Genomic DNA, 16253 nt, shown 5'->3' with positions numbered 1-16253 from the left:
GATGGGGGAAAGGAGGCTCTAAATCAGAATGAGAGCAGCAAGTTTGTTAACAGAGAGGACGCGTCTTTGTTAGCTGTGGGGTCTCACTCACTCCTAGGTTATCTGATCAGAGTGCAAGAGATGCCTAACAGGCCAAAGTCTCTGAACAGAGTGTTATTCAGAACTCCTCGGGCTCCAGACCAGGTCAGGCATAGAGAAGAATGTATTGTCTTGCATAACTGGAGCGGATGGAGGTGGAGACCCAGCTGCATTCAGTACAGATGATGTTTGCAGGGCCAACTTCACTCCACCCCTAGCTCTGTTTCCCTCTTTGGATTGGCTCTGTTCTCAGGCCGGCCTTTTTCTATGTGGTGGGAGAGATGGCTCCTAACAGCTCCAAGCTCTTACCTTTCCATCTCAGGATCCAAAGGAAGAATGACCCTCTCACTCCCAGCCTTCATGGCCTAAATCTGATGGGAAGACTCCACATGGATCCATTGCCCCACTTGGACCCATTGTCCGATCCTTGGGCCAATCATGGGGCCTAGGAGAAGGGGTGCTGCGGTGGGGTGCTTCTTTTTTCGTGTCCCTCATGGAAGGGGGGAAGGACAGGTTTCTGAGTGGAGGAGCTGGGGATTGAGAAAAAAGAGAAAAGAGACAGAAATAGGTTCAAGCTGGTGCTGGGTGGAGTTGTCACTCTGATGAAGGGACAGCCACCCCCACCATAGACAACACAGCTTATTTATTGATTTCCTAAGGGGGGTTTAAGGTCAAAAGGAGTTCCAGGTGTGCCCAGTTCCTATTCATTGAGACCTGGGTAAGTTCCTCATTTTTTGGTACAAGGACAGAGATTTGTTCCTCATTCCAAGCACATGGATAAAGATAAGAAATCGGTACTGATTGACATTTTGGGAGGCTGTTTCCGGGAGATGGCCATGCTAGTCACCTCAGACTCAGCTGACATTAATTTAAAGGTCATCCATGTGCATTCCCAAGGGGCCCTCTACAGGGTACCATGACTGCCACTTCTGTGGCCAGAGCACCAGGATGGGCAGTTCTACTGGACCCCATAGAAGGACACTTCCTCAAAGGAATGTGGGGCACTAGGCAGACAAAAACGACGGCTGACCAGGACACAAAGGCCCATCTTAACACACCGGGTTTACTGTGGGCTGACAGTGTCTGTCCCTACCCAGCTGCCCCACCACCACCTCTCGGAGCCGGCCTTCAGGAAGCTGGTGGAGGATGCACTGGGCCAGACCGGTCAGCAGCTTCGCTCCTTTCAAGAGAACTTTGAGAAGGAGCTGACACCTCCCACTGTTCAAGTAAGTGACCCTCTTTGATCCTCTGTAATGGGGTGAGGCTCAATCCCCTATTTCCTCCCCTTTTTGTAGTTTTAATGTTTCCTGTTACCCAGGACACATTCTCCCTTTCCCTCTCTCCTTTCTTCCTGAGAGCTGGGGGTGGGAATTATTGGGATTCCCATTGTCATTCACCCATGCTCTTCATGGCCAATAAGCATCAGAACAGAACCCATGGGTCAAGAATAAGAAAGCCCAAACATTTTATTATTAAGTGAAATTAGGCATAATAATGAACAAGTGGCATTTAACATCCAAAAACCTGGAACTTCTTCAAAATTTTCATCAAAATTTACTGTCTCTTTATCACCTTCTCATTGGCCTGCTTCAAATACCAGCATTCAGAATGAGTAAAACATTTAAATAAGAAGTCATTTAAGTCCTGGCTAGTGTAGTCAGTTGGTTGGAGCATCGTCCTGTTTACTGAAAGGTCAGGGGTTCGATTCCCCGTCAGAGCATATACCCAGGTTGCAGGTTCAACCCTTTGTCGGGGTGCATGCCAGAGGCAACCAATCCAGGTTTGCCTATCTCTTTCTTTCTCCCTCTCCCTTCCTCTCTCTCTAAAATTAATAAAAATATTCTCAAACAAGGATTAAAAAAAAAGAAAATTTACAAAAAAAAAGTAAGACATTTAAATTTTCTTTTCACTATAGAATTTCTTAAAAAATTAAAGTATAGTTGCTCTAGCCAGTTTTGCTTAGAGCATCAGCTGCAAACTGAAGGGTTTCTGGTCTGATTCTAGTCAAGGGGAGCCTGCAACCAAGACATGTGTCCTTGACCAGAATCGAACCCAGGACTCTTTGATCCTGAGGCTGATGCTCTACCAACTGAGCAAAACAAGCTAGGGATTTTAGAGGTTGAATGAGGTGAGATTCCCTTGGATACCAATTGCATGTGTTCCTCATCTGATCCACTGCCTGTTGGGCAGATATCGGCCCCAGCTTTGACACGTTAACTTAAGCACTGTCTATCCCTCCTCTCCCAGCCACTCCTTCCAGGGGCTGAACGCCAGGTGCAGGCTCTCCTGACCAAGTACGGCCCCGGGAAGCTGTACCAGGTGACAAGCAACACCAGTGGCTCTAGGACTCTCGACCTGTCATTGCCTCGGGGCCAAATCGTGGCCCTCCTGCAAAACAAGGACACCAAAGGCAACAGCAGCCGCTGGCTGGTGGACACCGGGGGTATGTGGGACTTTGTGGGCCCTTCTCCTCCCTCTGGGAAAGCCACCCAACAGGACCAGTGGGAGACACAGGTGCCCTCAGAGGTCAGAGTCTGGCCTGCAAATCCAAGGAGGGAATTGAGCCCAGGCGAAATGCAGGGCTTGGAGCATAGCCAGGTCAGGGTGGTGCATGAAAGGCCAAAAAGAGGGGTTCAGTCTTCCATCGCCACATCTATTATCCAGCACCCAGGGTGCTGGGCGCTGTGCAAGGGAGACAAGGACCCTGCCTTGGGGACCTCACAGACCAGAGGGTGGACAGAACTTCACCCTGTGAGCCAGAGAAGGGGGTGTTTGGATCTGGCTACGTGGACAGGTGTCTGATGTCCAGAATGAGGGGGATCTTCCTGTGCCCTGGTCACACCCTAGGGGTGTGGTGCTCAGGTCTGGGTGCCCGAGTAGCCAGGCAGGAGGCAAGGGGCACCATGAACCCAGGAAGAGATGGACCAGTGGAGCAACTTCCAAAGAATATATGGCCCAGAGGCTGGGGTTACACAGGATGGTGGGAGGGATCTGTGGACAGTCCCTCCCCCATCAGACAGTTCATTACCATTGCTACTTAAGGATGTTAATTTTATTGGAAAAAAAATAACTAGTATATAAACCCATGACTTTATTTATTATTGTGTAGTACAAGACCAGATTTTAAAAAGTGAGTCTACAAAAACATTAAGGAGAGTATAAATCCAGCAGAAATGGTGGAAGAACAGTCACATGACTCAAGCTGAAAACAACTGAGTGGGGATTAAAGCAAGGCTCCTGGTGGGAGGAGAGGGGGAAAGAGGGGGACAAGGACTGAGTGTGGACCCCAGTCCCACCGCTTCACTAGCTGCATAGAGCTGGAGAAGTGTCGGAGCCTCCCAGCCCAGCGGGCTCAGCAGCAAGATGGGGAGTTGGTGTGAAGACTAGGTGATCAGTGCCGGCCTGGCACCTAGGGTGGCCATTCCTATGACAGCAGCCAGAACAGCACTGGAGTAGTTCCACATGAAGAGGAGCCGGGCTCTTGGAGATGAGAAAGGCAGTGTCTGCCTTGGAAAGGCTGTCCTGGGTAAGGAAGCAGCTGCCTCAGGGGAAAGGGGCCGGTGGTGCAGCTTTCATCACAGACCGAGAACTGGTTCTCTGTCAGAGAGTTCAGAGCCGAGTGGCCGCCTCAGGAGGGAATGAGCTGCCTGTCACTGGGGGTGTGCAAGCAGAAGGTAGAGACAGCTAGTGGGGGGGAGGAGGGGAGAGAGGAGGCGCTGAGAGGTTTCTAGATGTCCTTTTAGTGCCAAGAAGCTGTGTTGGTGGCATTGTCATCCATGCATGGCAGTGATTTCCTCCCTCACGCAAAGGGGTGGGGAAAGTGGCCTGTAGCCAGTTACCGTTCGCTGTGTCCACAGGACATCGAGGGTACGTGCCGGCTGGGAAACTGGAGCCGTACCAGATCGTCCCCCGGGAGGAGAAGCTCAGGGAGCAAGCGGGGCCTGGCGAGGCCTCCCGGCATCCAACACCGGAGCCCAGCCCAGGCCTGGTTGCCGCTGTCCCAACCGGGACCCAGGTGAGTTTGGGAGTGCAGGGGGGCTTAGTCTGGAGAGGGGCTCTGATTTTCCTCCTCTCTGGAGGGGCCACTACCAATGAGTCTGGGGCCTTGATTGGTAGGTGGCCACACCAGTGTCCTGGCCAGGGGTGGGGCCCAGACAAAGGAAGTGCCAGGGCATGCTCCCACACGTAGTGAGACACAGAAAGCCGTGCCTTGTATGATTACATGCATATGAAATGTTTAGGGACAGAAAGGTCGGTGGTTGGCAGGGGCTGCGGGAGGGAGGGATGGGAAGTGACCACTAACGGGTGTGGGGTTTCTTTTTGGGATGATGAGGATGTTCTGGAATTCGACAGTAGGGATGGTTGCACAGCCATGTGGACACATTAAAAACCACCCGTGTGAGTTTGAACAAGTTCCTTAACTTCTCTGAGTCTCAGTGTCCATATCTGAAAAATGGGGCATTTGGAGTCATAGAATTGTGACAATCAAAAGCAGGCAAAGCGCTGGGACAGAGCCTGCCACGTTGTGCGTGTTAGCGGTGGGAGCAGCAGAAACAGAGAGACCAAGGATGTGCTCGGGAGGCGATGCCTGCCCAGCAGTGGGGACTGATTGGCTGGGAGGGATCAACAGCCTTCCTGGGCGGGGTCTGTCTGTCTTCCCACCCTGACCATTGCTGTGTCACTCTCAAGTTTCAGGTGGTCGCAATGTACCCCTTTGTGGCCAGAAACAGCCATGAAGTGAGCCTGCAGGCGGGCCAGCCAGTGGTCATCCTGGAGCCCCAGAACAAGAAGGGGAACCCCGAATGGAGCCTCGTGGAAGTGGACGGACGGAGGGGATATGTGCCTGCCAGCTTCCTGGCCAGGGCCCCGAGCCCGGCTCCCTGGGGCTGGAGTCTGCCCTCCTAGGCTGCCCTCCTTGGAGCCCAAGTTGCCAAGGGATGAGGAGGACTAGAGGCTGTGACCCAGGAGGGAAGAGAAGAAAGAGCAGGCAGGGTGGAAGGGGGAGAAGCCAGCATGCGGTGGGTGAAGGGCACCCAGGAGGCAGCCAGAAGGGTTGGGCTGCCCTTGCATAATGCCTGGTATGGGCGGGCACGGAGGGCTCCAGCCAGGACGGCTTAGATGTCTTCATGAAGAGCTTGTTCCAGCCTGGAGTCACAGCGTGGAGGATGGCAGGTCACGGTGATGAGGATTTGCCGTAGCTAATGGCCAGTCCTACCAGGGCTTCCCTCTGGGCCTGCCCAGGGAGAGGGCCACCCCGGTGAATGTCACCCGTGTGCTTTGTGGGTGTAGAGAGGGGCGCTGGAGAAGCCCAGGGCTGCTGACCTGACAGTCCACTTCCTACTTGTGGTACCAGGAGGCACCGCAGCTGACCCATCTGTCATCTTTAGTTCTCCATGCTGGGAGTGAGGTATCGTGGGCAGCGAACCCCTGAGATCCCCTCTCTGGTTGGGAAGCAGGTTCTTGTTGGGACAGCGGACAGGCTTTCAGGACAGTCTCGCCCAGGCCTGGGAGTGGGTGTGGCCAGGTCACAGTTCTGGAATGTGTGTAGGTACATTCAGAGCCCGTTCCAGGGGAGAGATTTGGAGGGTGTGTTGGGTGGGGTGTGCGAGGCTGTTGCCAAGCAGTTGCACACCTTTGCTGTGTTCTCTGAACAGGGGACAAAGGGACATGCAAATCCCAGAGGAAACTGAAGCAGGTGATCGCAGGCCCGGTGGGTCGGGGAGGTTAGGTCATGGCTTGGTTTCCTGCTTCTGGAAGCGGGGAAACCCCGGTGGTTTCAGGAGGCCACTGAGGGCCTGGAGCAGCAGCGGACTGATGTCAGGTGACTGTGGGACACAACCTCACGTTTCCCATCCATAAAGCCCTAACTCACAGGACTGCGGTGGGATTGGCGCGAGGTGAAGAGCATGGGAGCTCCTTGCAGATTGTGCATATAAATGTGAGTTACCTTCGGTAGCAGGATGTGCCGGAAGTGGCCTCAGGTTGGCCCCCACATCAGCATTCATTCTGCTACTTCCCCTGCCCCCGGCAAGCATTGCTAATCTACGCGGCGTCCTTTCCCATAAACCCAGGGTCTGCCGCGGGCTCCTTCTCAATGCTGCAGTCCAGGAGCCAAACTCATGAACTTGGTGAGATCGAATCTATTGTCATCACTTCCTAAAACCTGGAAATGGAAGCCCCTCAATAAAGAATGACCCATTGGGGCAATTTTGGATGCAGCTGCTATTGAATCACCTCTAGGATGTCAGTGTGGGCTAGGATAAATGGTGAGGCTCACAGAAGAACACAAGGGTGACCCAGCATGGTCTTTAATACAAACGACAAAATTCGGGCCAACCCAAGTTAGTGTGTCTGTAAAAACAGGTGGCAGCTGAGACTTAGTTCCAAGAACATCTCTGTTGTTATAACCGCAGTGCCTGGATTGTGGAGGGCTTTTGAGATGCATATACCAGTACACGCCTGTGCCAGACAGTCTGTCCCTCACCGCCTCGGGGCTTGTGAAAGCGTGAAGAATGCATAATGCAAGGGAAGCTAGTTCCCACAATTCCTTTCCCGGTTCCAGTTTACTTTACAAGATGCTCTTGATTTATTTTCCGTTCTCTCTCCTGCTCAGGTTTCTGATACAAATAGGAAGCAGTGGGGAGCAGACAATGAAATAAATCTGTCTGTGGTCCCACAGTACCTACCGAGAGCCTGCCCTGGGCTAGAACCCTCGCTCAGGGATTCTCAGTGTGGCCGCTCACTGCAGCCACCTGGGCAGCTTTCCACTGTGCCCACCCGGAGATTCGGATGGAATTGGCCTGGGGAGTGGTCTGGGCCTCAGGACCTCAGGATGTTCTCCAGGTGCTGGGTGTGCGGCCAGGTTGGGAACCTCTGTCCTAGGCACGCAGTGGTGGACAAGAGAGTCCTGTAAGCCAGGACGTGCCCCTCTGTGCCTTGTGCCAGCTCGGTGGCTCTGAATAGGCAGCTTTAGAAGTGGTTTGAAACAGGACAGCCTGTTCTGTCAGGTCCCAGAATGTATATTTAATAAGTGCCGTTAAAAGGGACCTGCACAAAATTGGATGTTCTTGTAGGCACAGGGGAGGAAAAGGAAATACACTTGGAACTAAATGGATCTCATGAAGGGAAAATAAAAATGTATCAGTCGCACATGGGGTATGGTTTCTCGTGGACCAGGGGATGAGATTGAAAGTCACTGAAGGGTGAGGAAATGCATATTGAGAAGATGGAGAATGGCCTGAATTTTCTCCAGGGGACTTCATAATGTGTTCCTCCCCCCCCCCCCCCCCCCCCCGCAATGCCTAGGACCACTGCACTGTGTCTTGTTTATTTCACTGTTGAGCCTGCTAAGGTATTTGCCTTTGAACTGAACAATACTTCTAAGAGTGGAAGACTGATCCCTTGCTCCCTGCAGTGGAGTGACACCTCTCTGACCTTCTGGGCCCAAGCCCAGTTTTGGACAGGAGGACAAGATTACAATATCAAAGGAAGGATGAGTGGATTCTTGGTTAATGTGATGAGCTCTAGCTTGGTGAATAACTGATATGAACCAATGGGAATAAAGGACTTCAAAGATAAAAATGCCTCTTGAATTTGTGTGTCTCTAACCATTGGATACTCAGATTCTCCAGGGTGACATTTGTTCTCTGGGGTACTTGCTACACCTAAAAATGGCACCTCATTCATTCCTGTGTTCACTTAAGAAGTGTCTATAGCACACTTTGGGTGCCTCCTGGAGTTGGCCTTAGCTGGTGGGGAAACAGCAAGAAGTCAGACAGTTGTGGCCTCCCAAAGCCCACAGTTTGGTGAGAGAGGCCAGTCAGCAGTGTTACATGCAGTGTGGGTGTTGGGGCAATAATAGATGCCACCAGAGCCTGGGGCTGGGGGAATGGGAGGGTTGTCCATCCCTGACTCAGGCCTGGCAGCTAAGAAAGGCTTCCTGAGAGAAGTGATATCCAAGCCGAAGCCTGATGGGTCACTGGGGTTGAGCGAAGGTAGGAAGGAGGGCATGTGCCAAGGCCCAGAGGTAAGAGCTAGCACTGTTGGTCAGGAAACTGAAATGCTGTAGAGCGAGAACATGGTGTGTGTAGGGGTGGTGGGTGTTGTGAGAGATGGTATAGAAAGGTTGGCATGGTAAGGAGCTTTGGTTTTCTGAAGGCTATGCCGCCAGGGGGTGGGGTTAGGGGGAGGGTTTGAGGAGGAGGTGGGGCACTAAAAGGTTTAAAGTAGAGCAGTGACAGGCCCAGGGATGTGTGATGTATGTTAGGGTGCAAACTCTGGTGCATCCGGGAAGCTCCCTGAGTGTGCACGGGCCTCAGGTAATAGATGTTCTATACCCATTGCTCCGATAAACATGCCAGAGGGGAGGGGAACACAGAAGCCCTGCCTCTGAGGAATCCCAGCCAGCTGGAGAAGCAAGACATACGAGCATCACACAGTTACCTGGCCCCACAGGGCAGGAGACAAGAGGGAGGTGGTCATGAAGGCGTCTTGGAAGAGTTGGGACAGGTGTGGGGCCATGGGAGATAAATAGGACGGGGGGAGGCGAAAGAGAGGCCTTCTCAGGCCTGGGGAGGTAGTGTGGTGGTGTGAGAGTGTCCAGGATTTTGCCTTAGAAAACCTGAGTTCAAGGCCTACCTGCCCACAGGCAGTAGCAATCGCACTTACCTGCATGTGAAGTTTGATAAGGTCCCAGTCTCCCCTGCCCTCCCCAATCAGTTCCAAAGTGCTCATGGTAGAGTTCTGGCTTATCTCTAGGAGTCTTGGCTCCCTTCACCAGGACCTACCTTCCAGTATAGAAGTCAGTTTAAGGCCTGTTGTGGCAGGGAAGAGACTAAATACCACGGACAAGGGTACACAGAGCTGGTTTTCATTCCTGGCAACATCACAAGGAGCTAGAATCCCGAACAACCCATTCACTTGACCTTGCTCATGTGTTTCCTCTTACGTATAGTATTTATTTTTTCAATTACCTCTGATATTATTTTGTGTACGGCTTAGTAGACGATCATATACTTTACAAGGTGTTCTCCCAGAGCTCATCTGTTTTCTTATTGGTAATTTCTGAACTTACCCTTTCTGGTTTCTCATCTGTAAAACGGGTACAATTCCTGTCCTCACAGGGTGGGTGAGAGAAGTAAATGAAATAATCAGAGCAAATGGTATCATCACATGAGGAGCATCAAGGCTGTGCAACGAGGAAATGTGAACTGTGACCACCAGGTGGCAGCAGGACTCTACCATTCAGCTGTGGAAGGACCCACGGCTCCATGGAGTCAAACTGGGCAGATGGTGCAAATCACAGGAAGGACCAGGTGAAAGGTGTTAGGGAGTGGTGGAGACTGTGCTGCTCCCAAGCATACAGGCTCAGAGAAAAGGAGCAGCTTCTTGGCTCCAGCCTATGTTGCCACATCAGAATGAGGGCCCAGTGGTGCCAGACAGCCTGGATTTTTGAGAAAAGCCAGAAACCAGGTGAGAGAGAGAAAGAGGGAGGTTAATTTGTTGTTTCGCCCAATTATGCATCCATCAGTCCATCAGTTGAATATGTCCTGACCAGAGATTGAACCCGAAACCCCAGCACATTGGGACAACGCTCTAACCAGCTGAGCTACAGGGTCTACAGCCATACCGCTCTGAGCTTGCCCGATCTTATCTGATCTCGGAGGCTAAGCAGGGTTGGGCCTGGTTAGAACTTGGAAGGGTTTTGTTTGACTCTTTGGATGTGAGGGAAGTCTTCTGCGTGCAGCCACAGCTGGCCCCCTCTTTCTGCCGGAGTGTCAGTGACTGCCCTGGTGGAGGCTCTCTTCTGAAGAACTGGCTTCATGTCTTTATATTTCCTGTGAAATGCCTTCCTGTCTTCCCACTTTACTCACCACGCATTCCTTTCTTTGTTAGATATCTGGGAAGAACTGTTTCCTTTTATGCCACCATTACTTGTTGTCTGCACAAATTAGGTTGTGCACCGTATTTTCTGGCGCACCTGTGAGGGTCTCCCTCACACTTATCTTACAAGACTCTGTTGAGGATTCAATGAGATACTGATGTAAAATCGCTTAGCTCAGCAGCTGGCTCATTGGTGCTCAGCAAACACCGCTATCGTTGTTATGGAGACTGGAAGGGAGGGCCTGACATTGGAGACAGGTCTGCAGGGCCTATCTTCCTCTGGGATGGCAACAAGGCCTGGCCATTCCCCTGTGTCGATGAAGCCCCTTGGTCTTGGCTCCTGAGGGCCTGGCTGGACTTGGCTGTCACACTCCGAAGGCATTCCTGAGACTTTCCCTCCTCGGCTGTCACTGGTCCTGCCAGCTGGGTCAGAGTGGCCAGGGTTCTCATCCAGGACAATGCTCACGGGTGCCAGTAGCCCAGACTCTCCCGCCTCTCTGCAGCCATAGGGCTTCCTGCTGCCCGCTGCACCAGGACATGCTGGGCAGGTGCTCAGGGAATAACCAGGCACACTGATACTGCTGGAGGCCTTGCAGCCAGGAGTATCCTCTTGGGGTATTTCCAAGGGAGCCAGCAGCTTTGGGGGCCCGGGTTCCTCACTAGGGAGTGAAGAGAAGGAGGCGGCCAGGCTTGGCATAGGTTCTGAGTATGGCGGGGCTTGTGAGCATCAGCAAGCTGCTGTTCAGTTAATCCTGAGTTTTCTGGCGGCCCCCGTGTATCCAGGATATTCAGGTGTTTCTGGTTCTCTGCCTCAGGCCCATCTGTCTGTCACCAGGTGTTTGGGCATCCTTAGGCCCTGTGAGTGGAAAGAGCTCTAAGCAGTGGCTGCAGGTTTGGGAAGCCCTGAGCCCCGGGAGGTTGGACCAGCATGGGCATAGGAGTTGCTGCTACCCTCTGAGCATCTCACATCTCCAGAGGATGGCTATTTGCTTGTTTGTGCTCATAGTCATTCCCTGCCCTGCTCTGCTCAGTAGTTTAGGTAACTACATTTCCCAGGCCCCTTTGCCCTGTGGTTTCCTGGTGTGTTTGGCCAATGGGAAGCACTGGCAGGCAGGAGGCGGGGAGAACCCAAGGTATTTCTCCCTCAGCATCTGCGAACCTCCCTTCTCTGCCTGGTCTTCTCTGTGGTTCTAGCTCCCACCAGACAGCCCCTTCCTCAAGGCCTCAGGTCCTGTTGGACAGGTCTGGCTGTGTGTCCCATTTCTGTCCATTGGCCACAGATACTGGACACTACTGGCACTGCCTCTTCCCCATGTCCCTGCAGCCTATGAACTGGAGTGTCTTTCTGCTCTTAATCTCCAGGGCACATCTCAAATCTTCACTCACCTGTGGAGTGAAGTGTATGGAATTCCTTCTGTCCAGAATGAATAGAGTGGTTCTCTTTCTGAGCGGACAGTGACCGGCACAGCAGCTGCTCAGCAGCTGGGGGTACAGGTGGGACTGGGTGGTGGAACTGTGGGGCTCCCAGGTGCCTCTGTGCCTCAGGCTGCCCAGCCCCCATGGAGGACGGCACCATCTCCCGGTGGGCTGTACCTTCCCTGCACCAGGGGACCATCCTGCTTTCCCCGCCCAGAACTCAGGGACGTGTCTTGGCGGCACACAACAGCAGAGCAGGTCACACTCAGGTCCGGTGGCTGGGAGTCTGCTGAGCCGCTGCTGGTTTGGACCAGCTGAGGCTGTTCCCGCAGAGCCCAACACAGACACACACACAGGAGGGCCCGGGGCGGCTGTGTGAGAGCAGGGCCAGGCTATGGGCAGGGGGAGAGGGTCACCTCCTTCCCGTCACGGTGTCTCAGCAGCATCGGCATTGGCCCTGGCTCGGGAAGGGGTGGGCAGAGTCCAGGCAAAGGAGACGGGCAGTGGGGCTTTTGGACAGGGACGAGGCTGTGTGTCTTGATCCTGGGGTCTCTGGGCTTCTGGGAGCATCAGCCCAGACTGTGGCCTGGGAGAGGCCAGCGTGTTGACAGCATTCTCTGCGGCTTCTCATCACGGCTCCCGGGGCTCGTGGGGTGTTACAGGAGGGAGTTACACAACGAACCCGGTGCCTGACACATTTCCCTGCGTGCCAAGAGCTGCAAGCTGAAGAACGGACACGAACCTCTCCATCAGCCCAGCCACCGCGAACCTCATTCTGGAGGCATTTCACGGGAGAAGCTGGTGTCACAGTGGGGATGGAGGTCCTGGCCTCTCCCCTGGGGCAGAGCCAGGGCTGGGGACACAGATTCAGCTGCCAGTCCTAGGGTCAGGTCAGGTGAAGGAGTTGGGAGGTTGGGAGGCATGGTGATCCCAGGGCACATTCCCTAGGGATGCAGGGGAGGCAGCTAGTACCCAGCAGGCAGTTGGAGCCCCAAGGGGGCACTTGATGACAAGTATATCTTAGTGTCCAGGCAGGACAGAGATCAAGGTCACAGAGTGGGCAGCAGGGCCCCATATTGGGTTGAGGATGCAGTAGCCGCCCTGCAGACTCTAGGGTCAGGCCCACTAAAGATATGGAGGTCATGGCAGGACACAAGATGGAGAGCTGGGCACCAGGTTGGGGGCCAGCTTCTCATGCAGGGGGCTTCCTACCGAGCCCTGGAGGTGCTGCCCCTAAACCCTCCCACCCAAGGCCAGGATGGCACCTATGGAGCCAGGTGGGCGGGACCTGGGAGAAGGGCCCAGGTAGAGGCTGGGGCGGTCAGACGCCCAGACTTCACATTGCAAAGCACCTGAGTTTCAATCCTGACTCCACACTGACCAGCTGTGTGGCCTCGATAAGCAAGTTACTACAAGTTACTTCATCTCTTAAAAACCTCACTTTCCTCTTTGTGGGTAACCCAGGAAATAGCCCTACCTCAACAGGTTGTTGGGATATTGAAACGGGATAAGGATGGAAGCATTGGGTCCTGTATTGGGAGCTTCATAATGATTGAACCCCGATCACACAAGGCGGCATTGCTCCCTCCCGCCCCTCTTCCGTAGTCCTTCCGGCTTTGCAGGCCGTTTTCTGGGCCAACACTACCCGTGCCTTCAACTCTCCTCTAATGCCGTGTGCTGCTGACCCTTCACCCCCTCAGACTCTGGAAAATAGCCCCTCACTGCCTGCGCTCTTTCCAAACTGAAAGCAAGTGGATGTCATAAGAGGCCAAAGGTTGAAACTGTGGCCACGTCCTCAGATCCTCTCTGTGATTAGTCGGCCATCGTGACTTCATTCTTCTTCAGAGCACTGTGGGTAGCCTTCCTGATAAGACCAGAGTTTGTGGGTCTACCTTCGCCCTGCTTTCCCCCCCACCCGACCCATACATTTCTGAATATTTTTTATCACACATTCTTTTTCATCTCTCCTTCCTGATCAAAAAGAAAGAAGCCATAGGTCAGAACAGCAACTATATAATAAATTTAAAAAAAAACACAAAAAACACACCCACCTATAATGACACATACACAAACTATTGAAAAAATTTCAACATCCATCCCTTTCCCCTCGTAGCAGCCCCCTGGCCACCTCCCAGGCCAAAGATCCAAGGTCTGGCAGTCCCCTTAGGGTTTCGGTGTCCCCACCCCCAACCAGAGAATCAGGGACCTGGCAGAGGTCCCGATTTACTCTCTGAGGCATGTATTGCGCCAATGCTGTGCTCTTGTGTTTCTTCATGTGTTACAGTGTGCGGTTAATACATTATTGTTAATACAGTCGAATGTGGAATGTGAATTACATCACTTCCTCCCCTAAGTCGGTCACACTTCTTGGCCTCCTGTAAGGCACAACGCCAGCAAAGACCTAACCTGCGGCCACAGCCCCAAAGCTACTCTGCCCTCGGTCTGCCCTCAGTAAATGGCGCCCTTATCCACTTAGTTCCCACGAAAACCCCAATGCCTCCCTTCCTCTGAGCCCTTCCCACTGAATCCTTCAGCGAGATCTCCAAACCCCTCCCCAGCCTGGTCCCGGTCCCCTGCTCCACCTTCTCCACTGCAGGTGCCGCTGCGTCACCTCTCACTGGCTCCTGCAGGGCCTCCTGCGGGCCTCTCGGTTCCCACCTTTCCTCACCCTCAGCCCCCTCTCCGCAGAGCACAGTGATTCTTGGAAAAAGTAAGTTAGAGAATGTCACACCTCTGCTTAAAACGGACCCAGCCCTAACCGGTTTGGCTCAGTGGATAGAGCATCGGCCTGCGACTGAAGGGTCCCAGGTTCAATTCCAGTCAAGGAATTGAACCTGGGACCCTTGGTTGCGGGCACATCCCTGGTGAAGGGTGTGCAAGAGGCAGCTGATGGATATTTCTCTCTCATCGATGTTTCTAACTGTCTATCTCTCTCCCTTCTTGTCTGTAAAAAATCAATTTAAAAAACAAACAACAAATAACAAAAAAAAAATTTTTAAAAAAAATGGAACCAAACCCCAACTCCTAACTCTGCCCTAGAGGCCCTGTGTGATAGGCCCTGCCTCTATCCCCCAAGCCCCCCTCGCATGCCCGCCATGTATTGTGGTTTTCTCCCCACTCCTGCGCTCCTGCCGGCTTTCTTTCCAGTCCTCAAAGACTCTAAGCTGTTTCTGACTCAGGGACGTTGCACTGGCTCTTCCCTTCCCTGGGGTGCTCTTCCCCCACATCTGCCCAGGCCCAGCTTCTTGTCTGCCACACAGGCCACCTTCTCGTCAGCTTCTCCCTGCTGCCTCATTGGCCACTGCGCCTGGGGAGCTTCCCACCTCGATCCCTGTCACTCATGGTCGCATCACCCCCTCTTATTTCCTTGTTTGTTGCCTGACTCACCCGGTGGAAAGTAAGCTCCTCAAAGGCAGGGGTTTCATCCATCCTATTCAATGCTAAATCCACGTCCTCGCTAACGTGTGCCAAATGGGATATGCTTATGCGGGAAAATTACTGTTGGTTTATCTGAAATTCAAATTTAACTGGCAGCCCTATGTGTTCGCTGGTCCACATGCATCAGATTTGTTCAGCTCTCAGCCTTCCAGGCCTCTCTTGCAGAATAAAAGGGATCCCAACTCCTTGTCTGAATGCTTAGGGATTTTGAATAGAACAACAACAACAACAAAAAATGCTCCTTCAACAAGAAGAATTTCGGGCGACAGAGGCCTTTCTTGCTGGTGAAGGGAGGAGGGAGAGCTGGGGCCTCAGCCCAGTTCCAGGACGGCCTCAGTCGGCCCGGGACTGACTAATAATGTGTGAAATTGACTTCATCCTCCACCACGTCTCCTCCCGGCCAGCGTGTCCCGGTGGCACTCCCTCTGCTGCAGCGGATGCCGGCGCTGAGTCGTCCCCTCTGTCATGGCAGACAGGCGGTCATCAACGCCCACGCAGCCAGGCCTGGTGCTCTGCAGAGCCCACGGAGCCGGCTGGCCTCCAGCCAGGATGGGCTTCCAAAGCCGGAAACATCCCCATGTGGCCTGTCTGATGCCCCTTCTGAGTCAGCCATGGGCCCCTCCTGTTCCTATGCACCCTCTGGCACTGGCTTTAAGGGAGGGGTGGGAGCTGGAGGGGAGACAGCGTGGGTGCTGGAGGAGTGAGGTCTTCGGGACTCCCCCCCCCCCCCCCCCTTGCCCTGCCTGTTCACCAAATACAGGGTTGGAATCAGAACAAAAGGGACTTCAAAGAGCAGTGAAATGAGGGAGCTCAGGGGAGTCCCTGGGGACCTTCAGGGCTGCTGGGGGAAGGGATGGGGGTAATGGGAAGTCCCTGAAACCCTCCTTCCACCAGCTCAGGGCTATTTTTGCATCTATTTTGTTTTCTCCTGTTAAAGATTTCCTAGGGGGAAAAAAGGATACTGTGGCTCTAAGCAGTCCTAAAACCAGTGTCCTCATCTTTTCCAAATATGTCTGTGCATCAGAACCAACTGGGTGAGTTGGTAAGAAATACGGATTCTGAGCCATGTTTGCCTGCTCAGACCCACTTCTCTTCCCCAGAGGATGGCCTCTGTGCTCTCTTCCAGAGCCCTCCCTGCCCACACACAACCCATGTGGTTTGGCTGGAGACCCTACTCACTTGCTCTTCAGGGGTGAGCATGTTCCCCAGACCAGGCCAATCAGAGACAAAACGGTCAGCCCGAAGTCACAGCCTGGCTGGCTGGCAGCCCCGGGGTTTGGCAGAGCTGTAGGGGAAGAGATGCTCTCTTTCCCAGATGCCTTAGGCTGGTAGCTGTCAGGTTGAAACTGTTGGCTAAGAATGAAGCAAACACAGAGGCGAACCATGACCAGGGATGAGAGACAGACAGATAGACTTGCCTCCTGACATGTTGTGAACAC

The 16253-nt window shown here is 53.3% G+C and overlaps 1 protein-coding gene across 4 annotated transcripts in view; it reads left to right on the top strand.

Moving 5' to 3' along the window:
- ARHGEF37 (Rho guanine nucleotide exchange factor 37) overlaps positions 1-7659 on the top strand; it is a 31358-nt gene extending 23699 nt beyond the window's left edge. For 2 of the 4 annotated variants that reach the window (XM_084884218.1, XM_084884219.1), the window contains exons 10-13: positions 1176-1304; positions 2326-2521; positions 3936-4093; positions 4774-7659. In XM_084884218.1, coding sequence (XP_084740344.1) covers positions 1176-1304; positions 2326-2521; positions 3936-4093; positions 4774-4983 — 693 coding nt within the window. In that variant the 3' untranslated portion in view covers positions 4984-7659. Of the gene's footprint in view, positions 1-1175; positions 1305-2325; positions 2522-3935; positions 4094-4767 lie in introns of all 4 variants that reach the window. The other 2 variants (XM_084884217.1, XM_084884216.1) reach the window with 1 other exon arrangement.
- The last annotated feature ends 8594 nt before the right edge of the window (positions 7660-16253 follow it).

The sequence above is a fragment of the Pipistrellus hanaki genome, assembly GCF_964339955.1.
Source record: "Pipistrellus hanaki genome assembly, chromosome: 5".
Lineage (NCBI taxonomy): Eukaryota > Metazoa > Chordata > Mammalia > Chiroptera > Vespertilionidae > Pipistrellus > Pipistrellus hanaki.
The sequence above is the reverse complement of the archived record's forward strand: the minus strand, read 5'-3'. Positions and strand labels throughout refer to the sequence as shown.